The 18490-nt window shown below is 35.0% G+C and overlaps 2 protein-coding genes across 2 annotated transcripts; one reads left to right on the forward strand and one right to left on the reverse strand.

Annotated features, from left to right (window-relative positions):
• Positions 1 to 270: 270 nt before the first annotated feature.
• On the forward strand, positions 271 to 10702 carry LOC125817348 (external alternative NAD(P)H-ubiquinone oxidoreductase B1, mitochondrial-like). The gene is made up of 10 exons (XM_049496879.1): positions 271 to 383; positions 6759 to 7035; positions 7685 to 7888; positions 8120 to 8370; positions 8464 to 8683; positions 8940 to 9044; positions 9290 to 9553; positions 9684 to 9805; positions 10350 to 10469; positions 10574 to 10702. Exons 1-10 carry the CDS (start codon positions 304 to 306, stop codon positions 10659 to 10661), a joined length of 1731 nt encoding a protein of 576 aa, XP_049352836.1. The 5' UTR covers positions 271 to 303; the 3' UTR covers positions 10662 to 10702.
• A 2399-nt stretch (positions 10703 to 13101) lies between these two features.
• On the reverse strand, positions 13102 to 14490 carry LOC125817691 (F-box protein CPR1-like). Its single transcript, XM_049497243.1, has one exon. The coding sequence runs from the start codon at positions 14488 to 14490 to the stop codon at positions 13102 to 13104; it is 1389 nt and encodes a 462-aa protein (XP_049353200.1).
• Between the last annotated feature and the right edge of the window lie 4000 nt (positions 14491 to 18490).

Here is an 18490-nt window from a genome sequence, read left to right on the forward strand (position 1 = left end):
GCCGTTTTCAATATTATTCCCCTTCAAAATTACTCTTTTATTGATCAAAAAATAAAATGTTGAATTAATGAATTATTGATTATTAATTTTTGTGTTTGGAGAGGAGAAGTTACAAGTGTCATTAAACTTAATTAACGCTTTTAAGATCTGTAGACTCGGGTTAGAAGCTGCCACGTTCAACAATTTACGCTCTCTTTCTATGTCAAATCAATTCACTTTCTTCCATATACTAAACTAATTAAGCAGATTATGTAACACAATTACAAAAAAAAGTGTTAATTTTTTGAACATTTTGAGAAGAAGATGAGGGGTTTCTCATATTTGAAAAAAGCTCTTCATATCCGTTCTTCTTGTTCCAGGCTTTTGGTTGTTTCTTGTATCAGGTATATGTTCTGTTTGATCTCTTAAAATGTTTGCAGATTTATATAGTTTCTCATTTTCTTCTGTAGTTCTGTTTAATGTGTTCGTTTCATCTAAAAACTTAAATTGTTAGAGAGACATATATTTTTTTTATTTAGTAAATTATGTTTTCAACACGTCCTCTCATGTACGAGCTCGAATTTCATCGATTATCATTTACCTCCTTTATTTGCTATGAAGTTTTTGCACGGATTGCCTCTGTTGCGGGTGGTCTTTAGTTTTTCCCCACAAATATGATGCTCTTTAATTTTTGGTCGGGTCCTCATTAAAGAAAATTTGTAGGCTATAGTATCCTTATTTATGACAAAGTTTCGCAAACATAAAGTTTAGAGGACTTTTTGCTTTGTCAAGCATAAATTTTGTAGGAGTTATCGGGTATAAATTGTGTTGTAGATGATTGCTCGCATAAGTTTAGAGAACTTATTAAGAATTACACAGATGGTGAGAACTCAACCATGGCTGAAACCATGGAAGCCATAACTGGCAACTGAGAGAAGACAATAACAGAGAAGAAAAATGTGATTTGGTAAAATGAGAACTCACACCATTCATTGATCACCAATGAAATACTCATATACATGTGTGAATATGCATCAACTAATCTGGAGAAAGAGAAAATATCTAACTAAGTAATTAGCTCTCTAACCGACCATGACATCACTAACTAACTGAAAAATGGAATCTAACTAACTGAATGTCATAATTAATACACACTTTAATCATGATCGTTAATACCCCTCCTCAAGTTGGAGGTGATGATTTCACGGCCAACTTGTGTAAAATGGCTGAATGTTTGACACCAGTGAGAGCCTTGGTAAGAATGTCAGCAAGTTGGTCAGAGGTGGACACATGGTGCAGAGAAATGAGCCCCTCCTGAAGCTTATTGCGCACAAAGTGACAATTCACTTCAATGTGTTTAGTTCTCTCATGGAACACATGATTACGAGCAATGTATATAGCAGATTGACTGTCACAGTAAACAACAATAAGAGAAGAGATAGGAAAAGTCAATTCAGTAAGCAACCTGTGAAGCCAAGTCAACTCTCCTACAACCTTTCTGAGTGATCTATACTCTGCTTCAGCTAACGATAAGGAGACAGTCTCTTGTTTCTTGGACTTCCAGCTGATGGGGCTGTTCCTAAGTAGTACTAAATAGCCACTGACTGATCTCCTTGAGCCTGGACAGCATGCCCAATCTGAGTCACAAAATGCTTGAATTGTGCAGTCGGGGTCCTTAGATAAGTGTACTCCCAAAGTAGGATCCTTTTTTAGGTATCTAAGAAGGTGATAAGTTGCTTGTAGATGGGGAGCTCTAGGATCTTGCATGAACTGACTCAGTTGTTTAACACTGAAGGCTATGTCTAGTATGGTATTAGTGAGGAAGTTCAACTTGTCTATCAACTTCCTATAGAAAGTGGGATCAGGTATAGGAGTACCTTCCTTGGCTCTTAGTTTGACAGTAGGGTCTAGTGGTGAAGACAGAGGTGCATAATTAAAGCAATCATATTCTCTGAGCAAGTCCAAAACAAACTTTCTTTGTGAAATAAGAACCCCTTCTATTGTGTCAAGTATCTCTAAGCCCAGAAAGTAATGGAGTCTGCCAAGATCCTTGATCTTGAAAGTGTTGTCCAGATACACTTTTAGTTGTGCAATCGCAGTTGTGTCTGTGCCTGTCAAAATAACATCATCTACATATACTGCAACAAACACTACCAAGGGTCCTGCTTTCCTGTAAAACAATGAGTGATCATAATGTGAGTGTGTGTAACCCCTGAGTGATAATGCCTCAGTCAGCTTGGCATACCACTGCCTACTTGCCTGTTTGAGACCATAGAGTGACTTATTTAGCTTACAAACCAGCCCTGGATTAGGTATCTCAAGACCTGGAGGCACTTTCATATACACCTCTTCATGGAGATCTCCATAAAGGAATACATTATTAACATGCCCCAGCCTTTCTTCACAGCATATGCTACTAAGGTTCTTACCGTAGTCATTTTAACCACAGGTGAGTAGGTCTCAGTATAGTCTATTCCAGCCTGTTGTGTATATCCTTTAACTACTAGTCTTGCCTTGAACCTTTCTATGCTTCCATCTGCTCTATGTTTAACTTTGTACACCCATCTACATCCAATTGCCTGCTTGTCTGCTGGTAGGCTTACAAGATCCCAAGTGTTGTTGGCATACAATGCCTCAAATTCTTGTGTCATGGCTTTCTGCCATGCAGGGCTCAGTGATGCTTCCTCATATGATGATGGCTCACTATCATGACAAACATTCTCAACAAGAGCTTGACTGTTAGATGCAATGACATCAGGAGACACATGGTGGTGTTTGGTAAATAAGGCAGTAAGAGAAAGGTTGTTGGGATAATGTTGTGTGTTTTGTGTGTTGATGTTAACAGGTTTTAGGTTAGGAATGTTGAAAATGTAATCTTTCAAATGTTGTGGAATTTTATTTTCTCTTTGGGATTTTCTTTGCATTACTGTGGAAGGAACATGTTGTGGTAGTGTTGGAGATGTAATGGCAAGGGCAGGAGGTGGTTGTGCAATGGGATCCTTAATGGTGTGGTCAGGTAAATGAATGGGAATTGTATCAGTTACATTGTTATAGTCAATTACACATTATCACATGAGTCTAATTCAGTATAATCAGGAGAAGGAATAGACCTCAAAACAGAAGGAAAAGAATTTCTTTCAGCTGACAGAGTAAAAGGAAAGACATGTTCATGAAAGATCACATCCCTGGAGACATGTATCTTCTTTGTAGCCAGATTCATTACCTTGTAACCTTTTGTTCCAAAAAGATATCCCAGGAAAATATGTGGGGTGGTTCTTGGTTCAAGTTTATCTCTAAGTACTTTTGGCACAGTGGGGTAACAAAGGCAACCAAAGGATCTAAGTTAGCTATAGTTTGGTTTTCTTTTATATAGCAGTTCATAGGGGCACTTATTTTTGAGATGGCTTGAGGGAAGCCTATTGATGAGATGGGTAGCTGTCAGAACACATTCTCCCCAATACCTTATAGGTAGTTTAGATTGAAACAAAAGGGCTCTGGCTGTTTCCAACAAATATTTATGTTTTCTTTCCACCACACTGTTTTGTTGTGGTGTGTACGGGCAAGTTTTCTGATGAATGATCCCTTTGGATAAAAGAAATTGGTGTGCTTCATTGCTGGTAAATTCCAGCCCATTGTCTGTCCTAATGTTTTTGACTGTGGTGTTAAATTGGTTTTCCACCATACTTATGAAATTTTTCAGAACTTGTAAGGCATTGCTTTTGGTACTTAAAAGATGTGTCCAAGTTGACCTGATGTAGTCATCTACTAATGTAATGAAATACTTGTAGTTATCATATGTGGACACATGATATGGTCCCCATAAGTCAATGTGGAGTAGTTCAAAAATGGATTTGGTTTGGCTGGTACTGTGACTAAAAGGTAATCTCTCTTGTCTTGCCATTGGACAAATGTTGCAGGAAAAAGGTTGTTTGGGAGAAAAAGTGGCTGGTAATGCAGTGATACTTTTTATTTTAACAAAAGGTACATGGCCAAGTCTATTGTGCCACAACAAGTCTACATTATCTCCAGAATTGTTACAAGAATTATGATCAAACAAGACAACAATATTATTGGAAGTAGAAGTACACACACGAGGAACAGAGTTGTGAACACTATGAGATTTATCTGCATTAGAAGTAGATATTTTACATTGATTTGTAAGACAAGGTTTGACAGAAGAAGAATTGCATGTTTTGTTTTTACTAGAACCAGAAAAAAGACTATTATTAGGAAAACAACAACATATTTGACTTGTATTGACTCTATTAGAAGTCTTCAGGCATCTTGAGCACAAGAAGTAGAGTCCATCTCTGCTATTACCAATCACTTGAGGCCTCTTCACTGAAGGGGCCTGCAACAGACACAGTGCATTAGTGAACAAGACTGTGCATTTCATAGAAGTTGTTAAGGAATGGACTGAAACTAGATTATACTTAAAAGAAGGCACATATAATACTTGATGTAAAGTGATATTAGATGTGACTGGTACATCCCCAAATTCTGTTACCTTAACTTTGTTTCCATTTGGAAGTGAAACTAGTATAGGAAAAGGCAGGGTTCTAATGTTGATTAGGGAAGTTCTGTTAAAGGTTATATGATTTGATGCCCCTGAGTCTATGATCCACAAATTAACACTTGATTCAAAACATTTGCATGAAGGATTGTCAAAATCAGTATAGGAAGAACATACCACAATACCTGCAAAGTTCATGGATCCAGCAACAACACTGGAGGTATTATTAGCACCAGTATCTTCTCCCACATTCTCATTCTAGAAATGTTGCAGCAGCAGGTTCATAATCTGTCCATATTGTTCTTTTGTGAAGCTAACATTTAGATGATTGTTACCTTGTGGTTGTTCCTCTCCATGAGTATTCATCATGTCATTTGCAGCACCATATACATTTATCACCACTCTTTTCCCTTTGAAGTTTGGGCTTTGTTGTTTGAAACTTTGACCACTATTGTAACTCCCTGACCTGTAGTTTTGATTATTGTTGCCTTGGGGATACCCATGCAACTTGTAACACTTGTCCCTAGTGTGTCCAATCCTCTTACTATAGTCACACACTATAGCATTTCTACCACTGCTACTGCCTGAGTAATAGTTTCCTCCTGAACTGCTACTACCACCTACATAATTGTTCCCTCCTAAACTATAGTTACCACCATCATAATTGCTATTACCACCTGCATAACTGTTTCCTTGATAATTTGTCCTGAAAGTCCTTCCTCCATGACTCTTGTTATCAAGAGAATTTGCATTCAAAGAGATTGAATCTGTGGGCATTCGACCAATAGGCTTAAACTCTCTTTGTTAACAGTGAGAAAGCCTGTCCCAAGGAAGGGAGTGGATTCATCATGAGGATATTTCCCCTCACTACTGTGTACACTTCATTTAGTCCCATAAGGAACTGAATCAAACGTCTATCTTGTTCTGCCTTGTGCATACCATCATTTGCACCACACACACATACACAACTACATTGATTTTTCACACTCAAAGTGTTCAACTCCTCCCACAATTTCTTTATCCTCGTATAGTAGACAGTGATGTCTAAGATTTCTTGAGTGAGATCATTGATTTCCTTTTGTATCTGGTATAGTTTTGCCCCATTGGTTTGGTCGTATCTATCCTCTAATTCCTTCCAAAGTTCAGCAGAATTATTCACATACTCCACACTATCTGAGATTTCCTTGATCAATGAATTCAAAACCCAAGATGTTACCATATCATCACACCTCTGCTATTGGCGCAATTGAGGTGAATTGACATTTGGTTTCTCACAACTTCCATCAATAAAACCCAATTTGTTTTTCACTGACAGAGCTCGCATAACTCCTCTTCTCCAGGATCGATATCCTGTTCCATCAAATTGAGCAGGGACAAGCATCATCCCTGGGCTATCTGAGGGATGCACATACAAAGCACTACTAGTGTCGTTTCCAGATGTGTTAGTTCCCTCAGATGTGGATACATTGTCGTCGACAACCATGTATATACACAACAAAACTTATCGTGAATTACTTGACAAGAGAAAGAAAAGAAAACTGTGATCGAAACTCAGAAAAGAAAGTTGTGATCGAACTCAGATCTGAACCAACACAGAAACTTCGAAAATTTGTATCAATTGAAGATAACAATTCAAACAGCAATACAACTAATCAGAAGACGAAGAACAGATCGATTGACCTTGCTCTGATACCATATTAAGAATTACACAGATGGTGAGAACTCAACCATGGCTAAAACCATGGAAGCCATAACTGGCAACTGAGAGAAGACAATAACAAAGAAGAAAAATGTGATTTGGTAAAATGAGAACTCACACCATTCATTGATCACCAATGAAGTACTTATATACATGTGTTAATATGCATCAACTAATCTGGAGAAAGAGAAAATATCTAACTAATTAGCTCTCTAACCGACTATGACATCACTAACTAACTGCACTAACTAACTGAAAAATGGAATCTAACTAACTGAATGTCATAATTAATACACACTTTAATCATGATCGTTAATAGAACTTGTATTGTTCAATGTAAGTTCTGTAGGAATAAGTTATGTTTCTTACGACATAACTTTGTGGGTTCTGAAACTGAACTTTGTTATGCCTCTATTGACATAAATTCTGTAGGAAGTAAGTTATGCCAACTTATGGGTTCTGAACTGAATATATGCCTCTAACAGCATAAGTTCTTAGACAATGGGATTTTCTCTTATTTTGATTCACCATGGATTTGTGACTTGTTTTTTTTTTTTGGTGTTATAGTAGCGGGGGTCTCTTGGTATATGCAGAAAATGTGGACAACAATGAAAAAGCTGTTGAAAGGAGTCGATTAGATTCAAAAAAGAGGAAGAAAATAGTGGTACTTGGAACAGGATGGGCTGGCACCAGCTTCCTAAAGGATATGGATATTTCTTCCTATGATGTCGAAGTGGTGTCTCCGCGTAACTACTTTGCATTTACTCCTTTGTTACCTAGTGTCACTTGTGGAACTGTTGAGGCACGAAGCGTTGTAGAGCCAGTCAGAAACATAATAAAGAAGGTAAGATGAGTTCTTGTTACAACTTGTTTCAGGTGTTCATAAGTTACTCACATCGAATGTTTGCAATAAGCAAATAAATACATAACTATCTTTAACATATAGTTTCATCAGTTAATCTTGGTTAATAATAATCTAGTGTTGTCTAGTTTCCCTATCATTATTAGTATTACTCTCCTAATAACCCTTTTTTAATTATTATTATTACCCGTTGTCTACTTTGTTTCAGTTATCATATTACTTCTTGTTGATACTGTTCTTGTCTCCACCATTTTGGGCAATCTGACATTCATTACTGTATTTCCTTTTCAAGCCTGCTTTTTTGTTATGCTTTACTTGAGCTGAGGTCTATCGGAAACAATCTCTCTACCTTCACAAGGTAGGGGTAAGGTCTGCGTACATACCTCCCTCTCAAGACTCCACTTGTGGGATTACACTGGGTATGTTGTTGTTGTTATTGTTGCAAATCAATTTATCACTGAATTATGGTAAATCAATGTAGTTTGGTGTAAATACGCGTATATAACTGGACCATCCAGTTTTCTTCTCACGGGATTTCTAATCGTGTTGCTCTTGATTGATTTTTTTTTGGTACATGTTGCTCTTGATTGATACCTATGTATTTTTCTGAATTCTTGTTTATTTCCTACAGAGAAATGGAGAAATTCAATTTTGGGAAGCAGAATGTCTCAAGATTGATCCTGAAAACCATCAAGTTATTTGCCGTTCTACTATCGAAAATTTGGTTGGCGAGAACGATTTTTCGCTAGAATATGACCATTTGGTTGTAGCAGTAGGAGCTCAAGTGAACACTTTTAACACTCCCGGTGTTGTGGAACATTGTCACTTTCTGAAGGTTAACTTCTCTGTCTCTATATATGCTCTTTCGTGATTAATTCAGATAGCGGATTCATTACACATTTTCTATACACTATGCAACTACATGTATTTTTAGACGTCATAAATAAAATAGTTTTTGATTCATTAGTCAGATTGATGGTTTCTTTTATTGATGAGTGGTTTTGTGTGTGAAATGGCAAAAACAGAATTTTTGATTTCTCAAAAGAGTGAATCATGTGTTATACAGGAAGTTGAAGACGCTCAGAAGATACGGAGGACTGTAATAGATTGTTTTGAAAAAGCTGTCCTCCCGGGCTTAAGTGATGAAGAGCGAAGGACCAATCTCCATTTCGTTATAGTTGGAGGGGGTCCAACCGGAGTGGAATTTGCAGCTGAGCTACATGACTTTGTTCATGAAGATTTGGTAAAATTATACCCTTCAGTTAAGGATCTAGTGAAGATAACCGTCATCCAATCTGGAGATCATATCCTGAACACGTAATAATTCACGAACTTACGTGTCACCTTAAAAAAATGAGATTCCAATATTGGACAACTTATTAGAGATCATAATGTATTGGCTATGTGCAGGTTTGATGAAAGAATTAGCTGTTTTGCTGAAACTAAGTTTCAAAGAGATGGAATTGAGGTTTTGACAGGTTGCCGTGTTGTTAGGGTTTCTGAACATTCAGTTAACATGAAAGTAAAATCTACCGGAGAATATGTCGTTGTACCACATGGGATGGTTGTGTGGTCGACTGGAGTCGGTACTCGCCCATTTGTGAAGGATTTCATGGAAGAAATTGGCCAGGTATGTTGGCACTATGATCCCCCTTTGTGTTTGTCTATTGTGTTATTAATTACCAATAATGCCCCTGATGAGTTGTGGCTGCCTCGTGTGGGCTCTGTGTGTTCAACTGAACTCATTGCTTTCGACTTAAACTATACATACATATGCACCACAAATTAGGAACATCTAATAAGGACAAACTCATTCGTCTCTGGTGGTAGTCCTTTCCTTTATGCTATATTCAGTTATCATGACAATGTGATTTTTTATTTGGCAGGGGAAGAGATGGATCCTAGCAACTGATGAATGGTTACAAGTAAAGGGTTGTCCCGATGTGTATGCTATTGGTGATTGTACCACTGTCGATCAACGTAAAATTATGGTATGCAAGCCTTTGGCCAAGTAGCTACATTACAGGATATCTATTCCCAACTCTGTTTATTCTTCTTTTTATGATAAATAACTTTCATGAATAAGCAAACAAAATACAGTCCTAAATTTCAATGTAGTTTAGTCCCCCAACAAATCGTAATCAGTGAAGTACAACGCCAGCATGCACTAGATTCAAAATATTGACACACTTTCATATTTTTCACCTTCAATTTGCATTTTCGTGTGTCGCTTCAGGAAGATATTTCAACCATTTTTGAAGCTGCGGATACGGATCGTTCTGGAACCTTAACTATCGAAGAATTCCAAGATGTTCTGGAAGACATAATCATCCGATATCCTCAAGTGGAGTTGTACCTGAAGAGCAACCATTTGTTTCAAGTAACAGAGTTATTCAAGGATTCACAAGGAAATGAGAGAGAGGAGGTAGATATTGAAGGATTTAAGTTAGCCCTTTCTCATGTCGATTCCCAAATGAAGAGTCTACCTGCTACTGCTCAGGTATATATATTCCCTTGTGACTGTACTGATGATATCTTAGTGTACATAATCCCATAGTCAAAGGGATCGCACACGACCTATTGTTTTACTTCATTTTTTATAGCAGTTTCTTTTCTTTTCACATTGGTAGGTTGCTGCTCAACAAGGTTCATATCTTGCTGGCTGCTTTAACCGTTGGGAACAGTGCAACGCTAACCCTGAAGGTCCTCGCCTATTTGGAAGTGCCGGGCGTCATGCATTTCGACCCTTCACGTATGGCTTCCTCTTATAGAGTGAATTATTTTCTTATTTTACTGTTGCATGTATGAGAATACATGAAAAACTTGATTGTGCTATTTGTTTCTACATTTCCTCAGTCACACAGAATGTTATATATGTATGATGGTGTCATCTGTTTCTGCTTCCCCAAATGAAAGTACATCTTGTCCTCCGTTATACACACGCGATAGCTAACAATAGTAAATTTGAGATTCCAGATTTTCTGTATGGGTGGAGCTAGGGGAGCACAAGGGTGTTTATTTGAATCCTCTTTGCTGGAAATTAACTGTGTATGTAGAGTCAATATTTTCAAAAAGTATGTATAGTAGATGTTGAATTTCCTTACTTCTCCGTGTATTTACTTCCTTATATTTATCACATATGTAGACCATAAGTTTCATGAGAAGTTTTTAAAGCCACACAAATGTTATGATATGTTTAAGACATAGGTTTCAAGATATTGTTCGTGCAATGATTCTCTGCACTTGCTTAAAATTTTAGATCCGTCTCTCCTTAATTCTCGAATGTTGTGATGCAGGTATCGGCATTTAGGGCAATTTGCACCATTAGGTGGGAGCAAAGCAGCAGCAGAGCTTCCTGGAGACTGGGTATCAATGGGTCGTAGCACACAATGGCTTTGGTATTCTGTGTATGCAAGGTGATTAATTAAATGTATTAATTCATCAATAATCACATAATTATGTATGTTTTTTTTTAAGAAGATTTAGTCTAATTAATATATAATATTTATCATTATTTCAGCAAGCAAGTTAGCTGGCGTACAAGGATCTTAGTTGTATGGGATTGGACAAGAAGATACATTTTTGGAAGAGATTCAAGTCGAATATGATGCTTAATTTTGACATTGTCTCTTTGCTACTTTTTGGTGACCAAATGCAATAATTTTATATTTGTATAAACTTTTAATGTACATCGATTAGTAATTAATAATTGCAAAGTGTTCAAATTTATCTCTGAACTATGTAGAATGGTTTATTTTTATCCTCTGTTAATAGTTGAGGTTAAAAAAAAAAAATTCTATTTTGATTCAAGTTGGGGAATTAATATTTAAAGGGTTTGATTGCGCAGATAGTCACTCAATTTTTTAAATATTGCCATTAAAATCATTTTTTTTTATGAGCAAAAGACACCTAAATGAAGGAGAAGTCCATGAAAATTTAAAGTAATTATATATATACGTACATGGAACTAAATAAACTAATAACAAATACATAAATATAGAAGGTAGTTACCACTTACCATTTACTTCTCAAATTTCACATAAAAAACATTCATTTAGTGCTAATCAAAACAACATTCAAACATACGAAATGTTGTAAACCAATGAATGAAATGTGAAGACGATAGTGAGCAAAAATACGAGTGCTTAGGCATTTTTTTTAGGAATAAAAAGGGATGAGGTGAGTCAGGTGTTGAGTTGATCTTGGGTTGGGTTGGTTTTAAATTGATTCAGATTCGAAATAGTGTGGTAACTGCACATCACAACTATCACCATCATCATTACGAGTCACTAGCACCAATCATCACCAGTCAATTACCCTTATTATAAATTGTAGTCATTTCCCAATATACATCTCAAAACATTTAATTTTTTATATTCTATAATAAATTATTTTATTTATTTTTTATTAAAGAATGTGTCAAGTCAATTTTGAACAAGTAAAAACAGTCGGAGGAGGAAGTAAATATAATAAAATTAGGTGATAAGCTTTTTCCTTCACTTTGTACCAAAGTTGTTGAATCACACAACATTGGTATGAAAAACTTTCTGCATGTACCAAAGTTGTTGAATCACACAAAACTATCCCCAATTAGACCAGAAAAAGTAATATTACACCTATAAAACGAAACTGTCCACATGACTCGATGCACTCCATTTTCTTTTTACTACTTACTTGTCTCTAGCTAGTTTTCAAAGGAAAGAAAAACGATGAAATTATTTGTTGTAGCATTCTTATTGTTACTGCAACTTCATCAAACCACAACCAAACATGATCACCAGACCAAAAGTAATGGTTTAATGATAAAAAATGATTCACCGTGACTCAAGGAAATCTCCGTTCTACAACCCAAAACTTACACTGGAAGATCGTGTGAGAAGAATGAATATGCATGAGATCAGTATCTCGCATTTCACAGCTTTTGATTGACAATAATCTAGAAAAAAATGTTGATGCGTTTCAAATTATCCCATTTGATGGGTACGAGTTTCTTGTTCCATTAAAGATTGGCACACCTCCTGTGTGCCACAAATTCTTGTCATGGACACTGGTAGTTATTACTTTGGGTTCATTGTGATTGTGGCTACACCGATCGAGGGTGGTGAACGCTCACCATATCCACTATACGTCTATTCACAATCTTCATCATATATTGAAGATGTGTTTTGTGAAACACCTATGTGTGAGTTGACAATGCTTAAAGGAAAATGTGGACGTGGCTCGAAGAGATCTATGTGAGTATACATATATATAGATATATAACAGGTATGACTCGGGGAAATCTTGCTTCTGAAGTTTTTACATTTCAGTCACCAAATGGAACTGATGTGACTATGAGCAAGCGTCTTATGTTTGGATGTTCCTCAATACGTTCTAAAGGTGTAGATCGTGTTAGTGGAGTTCTTGGACTTGGGCAACGAGCTATTTCTTTGATTTCTCAACTAAATCATACTGGATTTTCCTATTGTATCGGTAATATAAATGATGAACACTATGATTCAAACACATTGGTTTTAGGAGGAGAGCCTATAATTATGGAAGAGTACTCCACTCCCATGTTTATGGTTAGAGGTGTCAAATGGGCGGATTGGGTTGAAATTAGAGACATCAAAATGGTGAAATAGAAATCGGGTTGGATCTTGACCCGCCCAAGTTTACTTTGGGCTCAAATGGGCTAAAAATGGGTTGGGTCTTGACCTGTCCAATTTGACCAGATTAATCTCAATAATTTTAACATAGTGATATTTAACTTTTATAATCACAATTCGAATTTCAGCTCAATTTTTTTTTTTAAAAGTAACAAATGGATAGATAAATCCTAAAAGATGTTAAATAAATAATAATTCATACATTTAATATAGGAACATATCTTAGTAAACAGTTTTAAAACGGAGATTGAATTGGGCTCAATTGAGGATTCTCTTAAAATGGGTTAAGCTTGAATGAGTTGAGATTTTTTTTTTTTTTTCCAGAAATGACAAAATAAAATTTAATATAAGACCATGAGTTTGTTACATAAAAATATTTCAATCAATACATAACTAAATATTAAAAAAGTGATTTTGGAGAGATTAAACTCTCCGTGAAAGTAGTTAATTCATAAAAAAATGAATGAAACCAATCAAACCATAATTGAATTGGTCCTTTGGATGTCCTGAGTGACCTACAAACCCCTCCTTCATCTGAAGTGTAGACATCAAATAGTACATCACCATCCGGAAACCTATAAATCGATTTGGCTGAATCAAGTCCGGTAAAGTTAATTTTAAATAATTGAATCCAAGATTCTTTGATGCCATAATCTTTCATTGCCCACAACATAAAAGTAGTATCCACCCCACCAATCCTTCTCCAAGAGGAAGAAACACAAAGCATTCCTTCCAATACTGAAAGGCTACATTGTTTGATGCCAAGGTTGGGAGGCCGCCGATTGCACATTTGATCTGGAAATGGTATCTCTATAAGTGTCTGATTTGAAATACTTAATGAAACCACAAGAAAATCGCAAGGAAGCCAATGAAATGCTCCATGTACAAATACCATACATGTACCAAAGCTATCCCTACACGGGCAAAACAACTCAGGTGTTTTGATACAGACTTTTCTCCAAGAAGCACTTTTTAGGGCAAGAATTCCACAGTGTGGGTCTACAGGGGTTAGTTTCATGTCATCGTGAATTGTAAGTACCACGTAGTCATTAGTAGTTTGATCGTATCCCAATGCAAAATAAGAATTTAATATTCCAAATTCGGGAGGGGGAAGTAGTATTGATTCTCTTGTAGAGGGGTTCCACAATAGAAGCTGACTAGCAACCCTGATAAGAAACAAGCCGTGACAAGAACCAAAAAGTATGTGACTCTTTGGAGGGAGATCATCAAGTTTTTGTACATCATCAGGGGAGGATAAAGAAGAAGTAGAATAGAAGTTATCATCCCTATTGAGGTTGCAATGGACAAGAAGAAATTTTGTGGAATTGGCATGATGGCGTTGATGCTTCATCTGAAAGTAAGGATCCGATGTTATATCCCAAGATTTTGCAACACATTTGAATCGCAAAAGAGATCGCACAGGTAACCGACTGAGGATCTCCCACATCAAGTCTTGTTGAGAAAAAATTGAACCCTGAGAATGAGAAACAATATCCATCTCTGCAACGCCCTTCTCTTGGCAAGTATGAACTGATTTCTTGTTCTTCTTCTTCTGTTGTTGGCATCTGGAAACATCGAACTTTTTGATATCGCTAATCCGAGTGGTATTTGCAATGGATTTCTTCTTTTTCTTTTGTTGGCATCTGGAAAGATTGAACTTTTTGCTATCGCTAATCTGATTCCCCTTTGTAGTATTTGAATTGGATATCTTCATCATCGCTGCCTTTGGTGTAGCAGCTTGTCGATTTGCTAATGTCCCTCTCACCGACTTCATCTTCTTTTGTGTCATCTTGGAATACTGGGGTTTCTCTATGGAAATGAAAAGATCCCTCTTTTTGGATCTGGAAATGCTAGAGTCTTGGCTGGTGAGACGAACAGAAAGAAAGACCTACAGGGAAGGCTCAAGACGAAAACAACGGCGGCGGCGGAGTAGGGTTTTCAGAGAGTGAGGGTGAGAGTGGAAGTTTGAATGGGTTGAGATTGAACCCAATTCAAATTATTTTGAATCCAACCCTTAAAATTCTGGACGGGTTATTTATGTTTGGATTCATTTTTGACACCCCTATTTATGGTTATAGGCAAATACTATATAACCTTAGAAAAAATCAGTGTGGGAGACAAGTTTCTTGACAAGGTGGAATGCTTGTTGATAGCGGAACCACTTCAACTTATTTGCCTGATATTACATTCAATAAATTGAAGGAGAAATAAGATATAGCGGAACCACTTCAACTTATTTGCCTGATATTACATTCAATAAATTGAAGGAGAAATAAGATATGTGATTGGTACAACATTAAAAGAGCATATAAGCTCAAGACAAGGTGAACTATGTTACCGTGGAACTATCAGTCAAGATCTTAAAAATTTTCCGACCATAGCATTTCATTTTGTTGAAGAAAATGCTATACTGAAGTTTGATGCTCAAAATTTATTTCGACAAGATGAAACTGACTATTTCTGCTTGTCCGTAGTACAAAGTACGGATAGTGACCGGCTCTCTCAGAAACATATTAGGTATTTGGACACAACAATTTTATTATATCGCCTTTGATATTTATTAATATGATGAGGATGTCCTTCACTAAGATAGATTGTGACATCCTGTATGATTGATCATTATGCTAATTCAATGATAATAATCTTTCAATGTAATATTATGAAATCAGTTGTTAATTTAAGGAAAGAAGCAAGAACAACAATAAGGATGAAGACAAATCCAAAATCTGCTAAACATCATGACTAACAAATTAATGTTGATTAACTATAAGCGAATATATATAAATAAATAAATACATGGTTAAGAAGTGCAATAAGGACAATATTGATGGATAATCATAGTTGGATCTAAAGCTAAGCATAATTCTCCTAGCGTCTCTTCAGGTGGAAATAATCTAAAAAGCCTTCTGATATGGGAAACACTGTCCTCAACTTTGTTTGGAAAAGCTAAATAACAAATATGTTGTGTTAGCGCTGTTTCATTATTCTTGAAAAACGCAACTTGCTTTAAGGCCTCATAGAATTCTAATATTGGCCATCTACCTGTGCATTCATAATTATCATCAATTGTTATATGGAAATCATGGCTACATTTTTTAATAATCCAATAACGTTCTTCAAACTTTTCCTTCGACCATGGAGTAAACGAAAGGTCTACGCAATTTTCCATGTTTATAGTGAAACTTTTGTCTGGTTTTGGATCATCAATATCTTCGTTCCATCTATTTCCATATCTAATGTTGTTGCATTGAATAGTGGGTGAGATGAATATACCTAGAAGAATTATGAAGGTGATAAGACTCCATCTTTGAGATACCATGGCTATGAAATTGGACAATGATTTAATATTTTGGTTTTCATCAATTTTATACATACAAAACATAGCAATTCAAATTTATGTTGGACTACAATTCGTATTATTACTTCAACGTGAAAACGTGGTATGAATTATATTAGGAAAAGGATAACTTTTTTTAATAAGGCAAATCAGTTCTTCCAAGCTTATTAAAAAAATATTTTGTTCTCAGAAAATAAATTATTCTAAATCAAATTTATAATCAAATACTACTGTTGTCCACTTTTAATTGTCACGTTGCGCTTTTCGAAAGTCAATTTAATTAATTTTTAAAGCTAAATTAGATTACATTAATTTGATATTTTAAACAAAAAATTTAGATATTCAAAAAACTATACGAAAAGTACTATAAACTGCATATCAATATGAAAAGAAAAAAACATTATAAAAAATGTTAGTCAAAATTTTTATAGTTCGACTCTAAAAAGAAACTATGACAATTAAAAGTAGACGAAGGGAATAAATGTCTAAGACGAATCTTATTAATTACTTGTCTACTTTTACATTTTTAGTTGTCCCTAATTACTTGTCCATTTTAACAAATCAAGGACATTTTTTTTTACCTATTATACCCTCAATTAATTACTTTGAAAAAGGTAGAACTTTTTGAAAATCTGAAATTTTTAATTCATCTACTTCATAATTAATAAGGGTAAAATGATAAACTCACTATGTCAATAATTATTTTCTTAATAGGTGTGTCATTTCAAAAGTAGACAAGTAATTTGGGACAGAGGAAATATATCACAAATGTCGAGTGTTTTAAATCGGTTCATACTATAGCCTGACAGGTACAATTATACTTGCCGAGTCCTAATAAGATGGACATTAAAAAAAATGACTTGTTCGCTAGTTTTTAGGTATTTGACAAGTCAAACAGCGTTAAAATTGGCTATTACTTGTATTTACTTCCTTATATTTTGAATTCCCTTTTGTGAAATGGTGACTCTACACTATTTCACCTTAGGCAAGCATAGTTTAAGCCAGATCGTAGTGTTACTTATTCATCTCAACTCGACAAGCACGTCCCTTTGTTTCTTAATCCTAATTTTTCAATTTTTATTGTACCTACAATATAAACTTCTTTGTTTTCTTATTCTTCTAAAGAACATCATTCTTTTGTGTTTCAAGTTGCATATAATAGCATGGATAGCACAAGTAGGATTAGAGTTCCTCTTAGTTTGATTAACTCCTTCAACCTAGAATATGTATTTTATACTCCCTGAGTTTCGATACTATTTCCTTATTATTCCGTTAAAAAAAAAAAGACATAATTTTATATCTAGAAACATATATAGCCATGAACTTCTCATCTTCATTAATGAGAAGTTTTAATAGCCTCGCAAATGATATGACATATGTAGATCATAAGTTTCCGAAGTCTTATATATATAATTAAATACATGATTAAGAAGTGCAATAAGGACAATATTGATGGATAATCATAGTTGGATCTAAAGCTAAGCATAATTCTACTAGTGTCTCTCCAGGTGGAAATAATCTAAAAAACCTTCTGATATGGGAAACACCGTCCTTAACTTTGCTTGGAAAAGCTAAATAACAAATATATTGTGTTAACGAAGTATCATTATTCTTGAAAATCTCAACTTGCTTTAAGGCCTCATAGAATTCTAATATTGGCCATCTACCTGTGTATTCATAATTATCATAAATTTTTTCATAGAAATAATCGCCACATTGTTTAATATTCCAATAACGTTCTTCTACCTCTTCCTTAGACCATGGAGTAAACGAAAGGTCTACGCAATTTTCCATGTTTATAGTGAAACTTTTGTCTGGTTTTGGATCATCAATATCTTCCTTCCATATGTAGGTGGTGGATTGAATAGTGGGTGAGATGAATATACTTAGAAGAATTATAATGGTGATAACACTCCATCTTTGAGATACCATGGCTAAGAAATTGGACAATGATTTAATATTTTGGTCTTCACCAATTTTATATATACAAAACATAGCAATTCAAATTTAAGTTGGACTAGAATTCTTATTAACAGATTACTTCAATGTAAAAACATGGTAATATAATGTTGAGTTATATTAGGAAAAGGATAATTTTTTTAATAAGGCAAATCACTTCTTCCAAGCTTATTAAAAATATATTTTGTAATTAAAAAATAAATAAGCTTATTAAAAAATATTTGTATTTAAAAAATAAATTATTCTAAATCAAATTTATAATCAAATACTACTCCTGTCCACTTTTCGAAAGTCAATTTGACTATTTTTTAAAGTTAAATTAGATTACATTAAATCGATATTCTAACTAAAAAAATTAGATATTCAAAAACTATACGAAAAGTATTATAAATTGCATACCAATATGATGAAAAAAAATCGTAAAATCTTAGTCAAATTTTTTATAGTTCGACTCTAAAAGGAATCTATAAGTCTATGACAATTAAAAATGAAC

Source organism: Solanum verrucosum, unplaced genomic scaffold, assembly GCF_900185275.1.
Source record: "Solanum verrucosum unplaced genomic scaffold, falcon-dt-bn FXZP01000280.1, whole genome shotgun sequence".
NCBI classification, from domain to species: domain Eukaryota; kingdom Viridiplantae; phylum Streptophyta; class Magnoliopsida; order Solanales; family Solanaceae; genus Solanum; species Solanum verrucosum.

Excerpts from the sequence above, each read along its gene's own strand:
- LOC125817348 (XM_049496879.1), top strand. The coding sequence starts at position 304 with ATGAGGGGTTTCTCATATTTGAAAAAAGCTCTTCATATCCGTTCTTCT. Across the intron at positions 7,036-7,684 it reads TCAGAAACATAATAAAGAAG|AGAAATGGAGAAATTCAATT; the intron begins GTAAGATGAGTT and ends TATTTCCTACAG. Across the intron at positions 9,045-9,289 it reads TCGATCAACGTAAAATTATG|GAAGATATTTCAACCATTTT; the intron begins GTATGCAAGCCT and ends GTGTCGCTTCAG.
- LOC125817691 (XM_049497243.1), bottom strand. The coding sequence starts at position 14,490 with ATGACACAAAAGAAGATGAAGTCGGTGAGAGGGACATTAGCAAATCGA.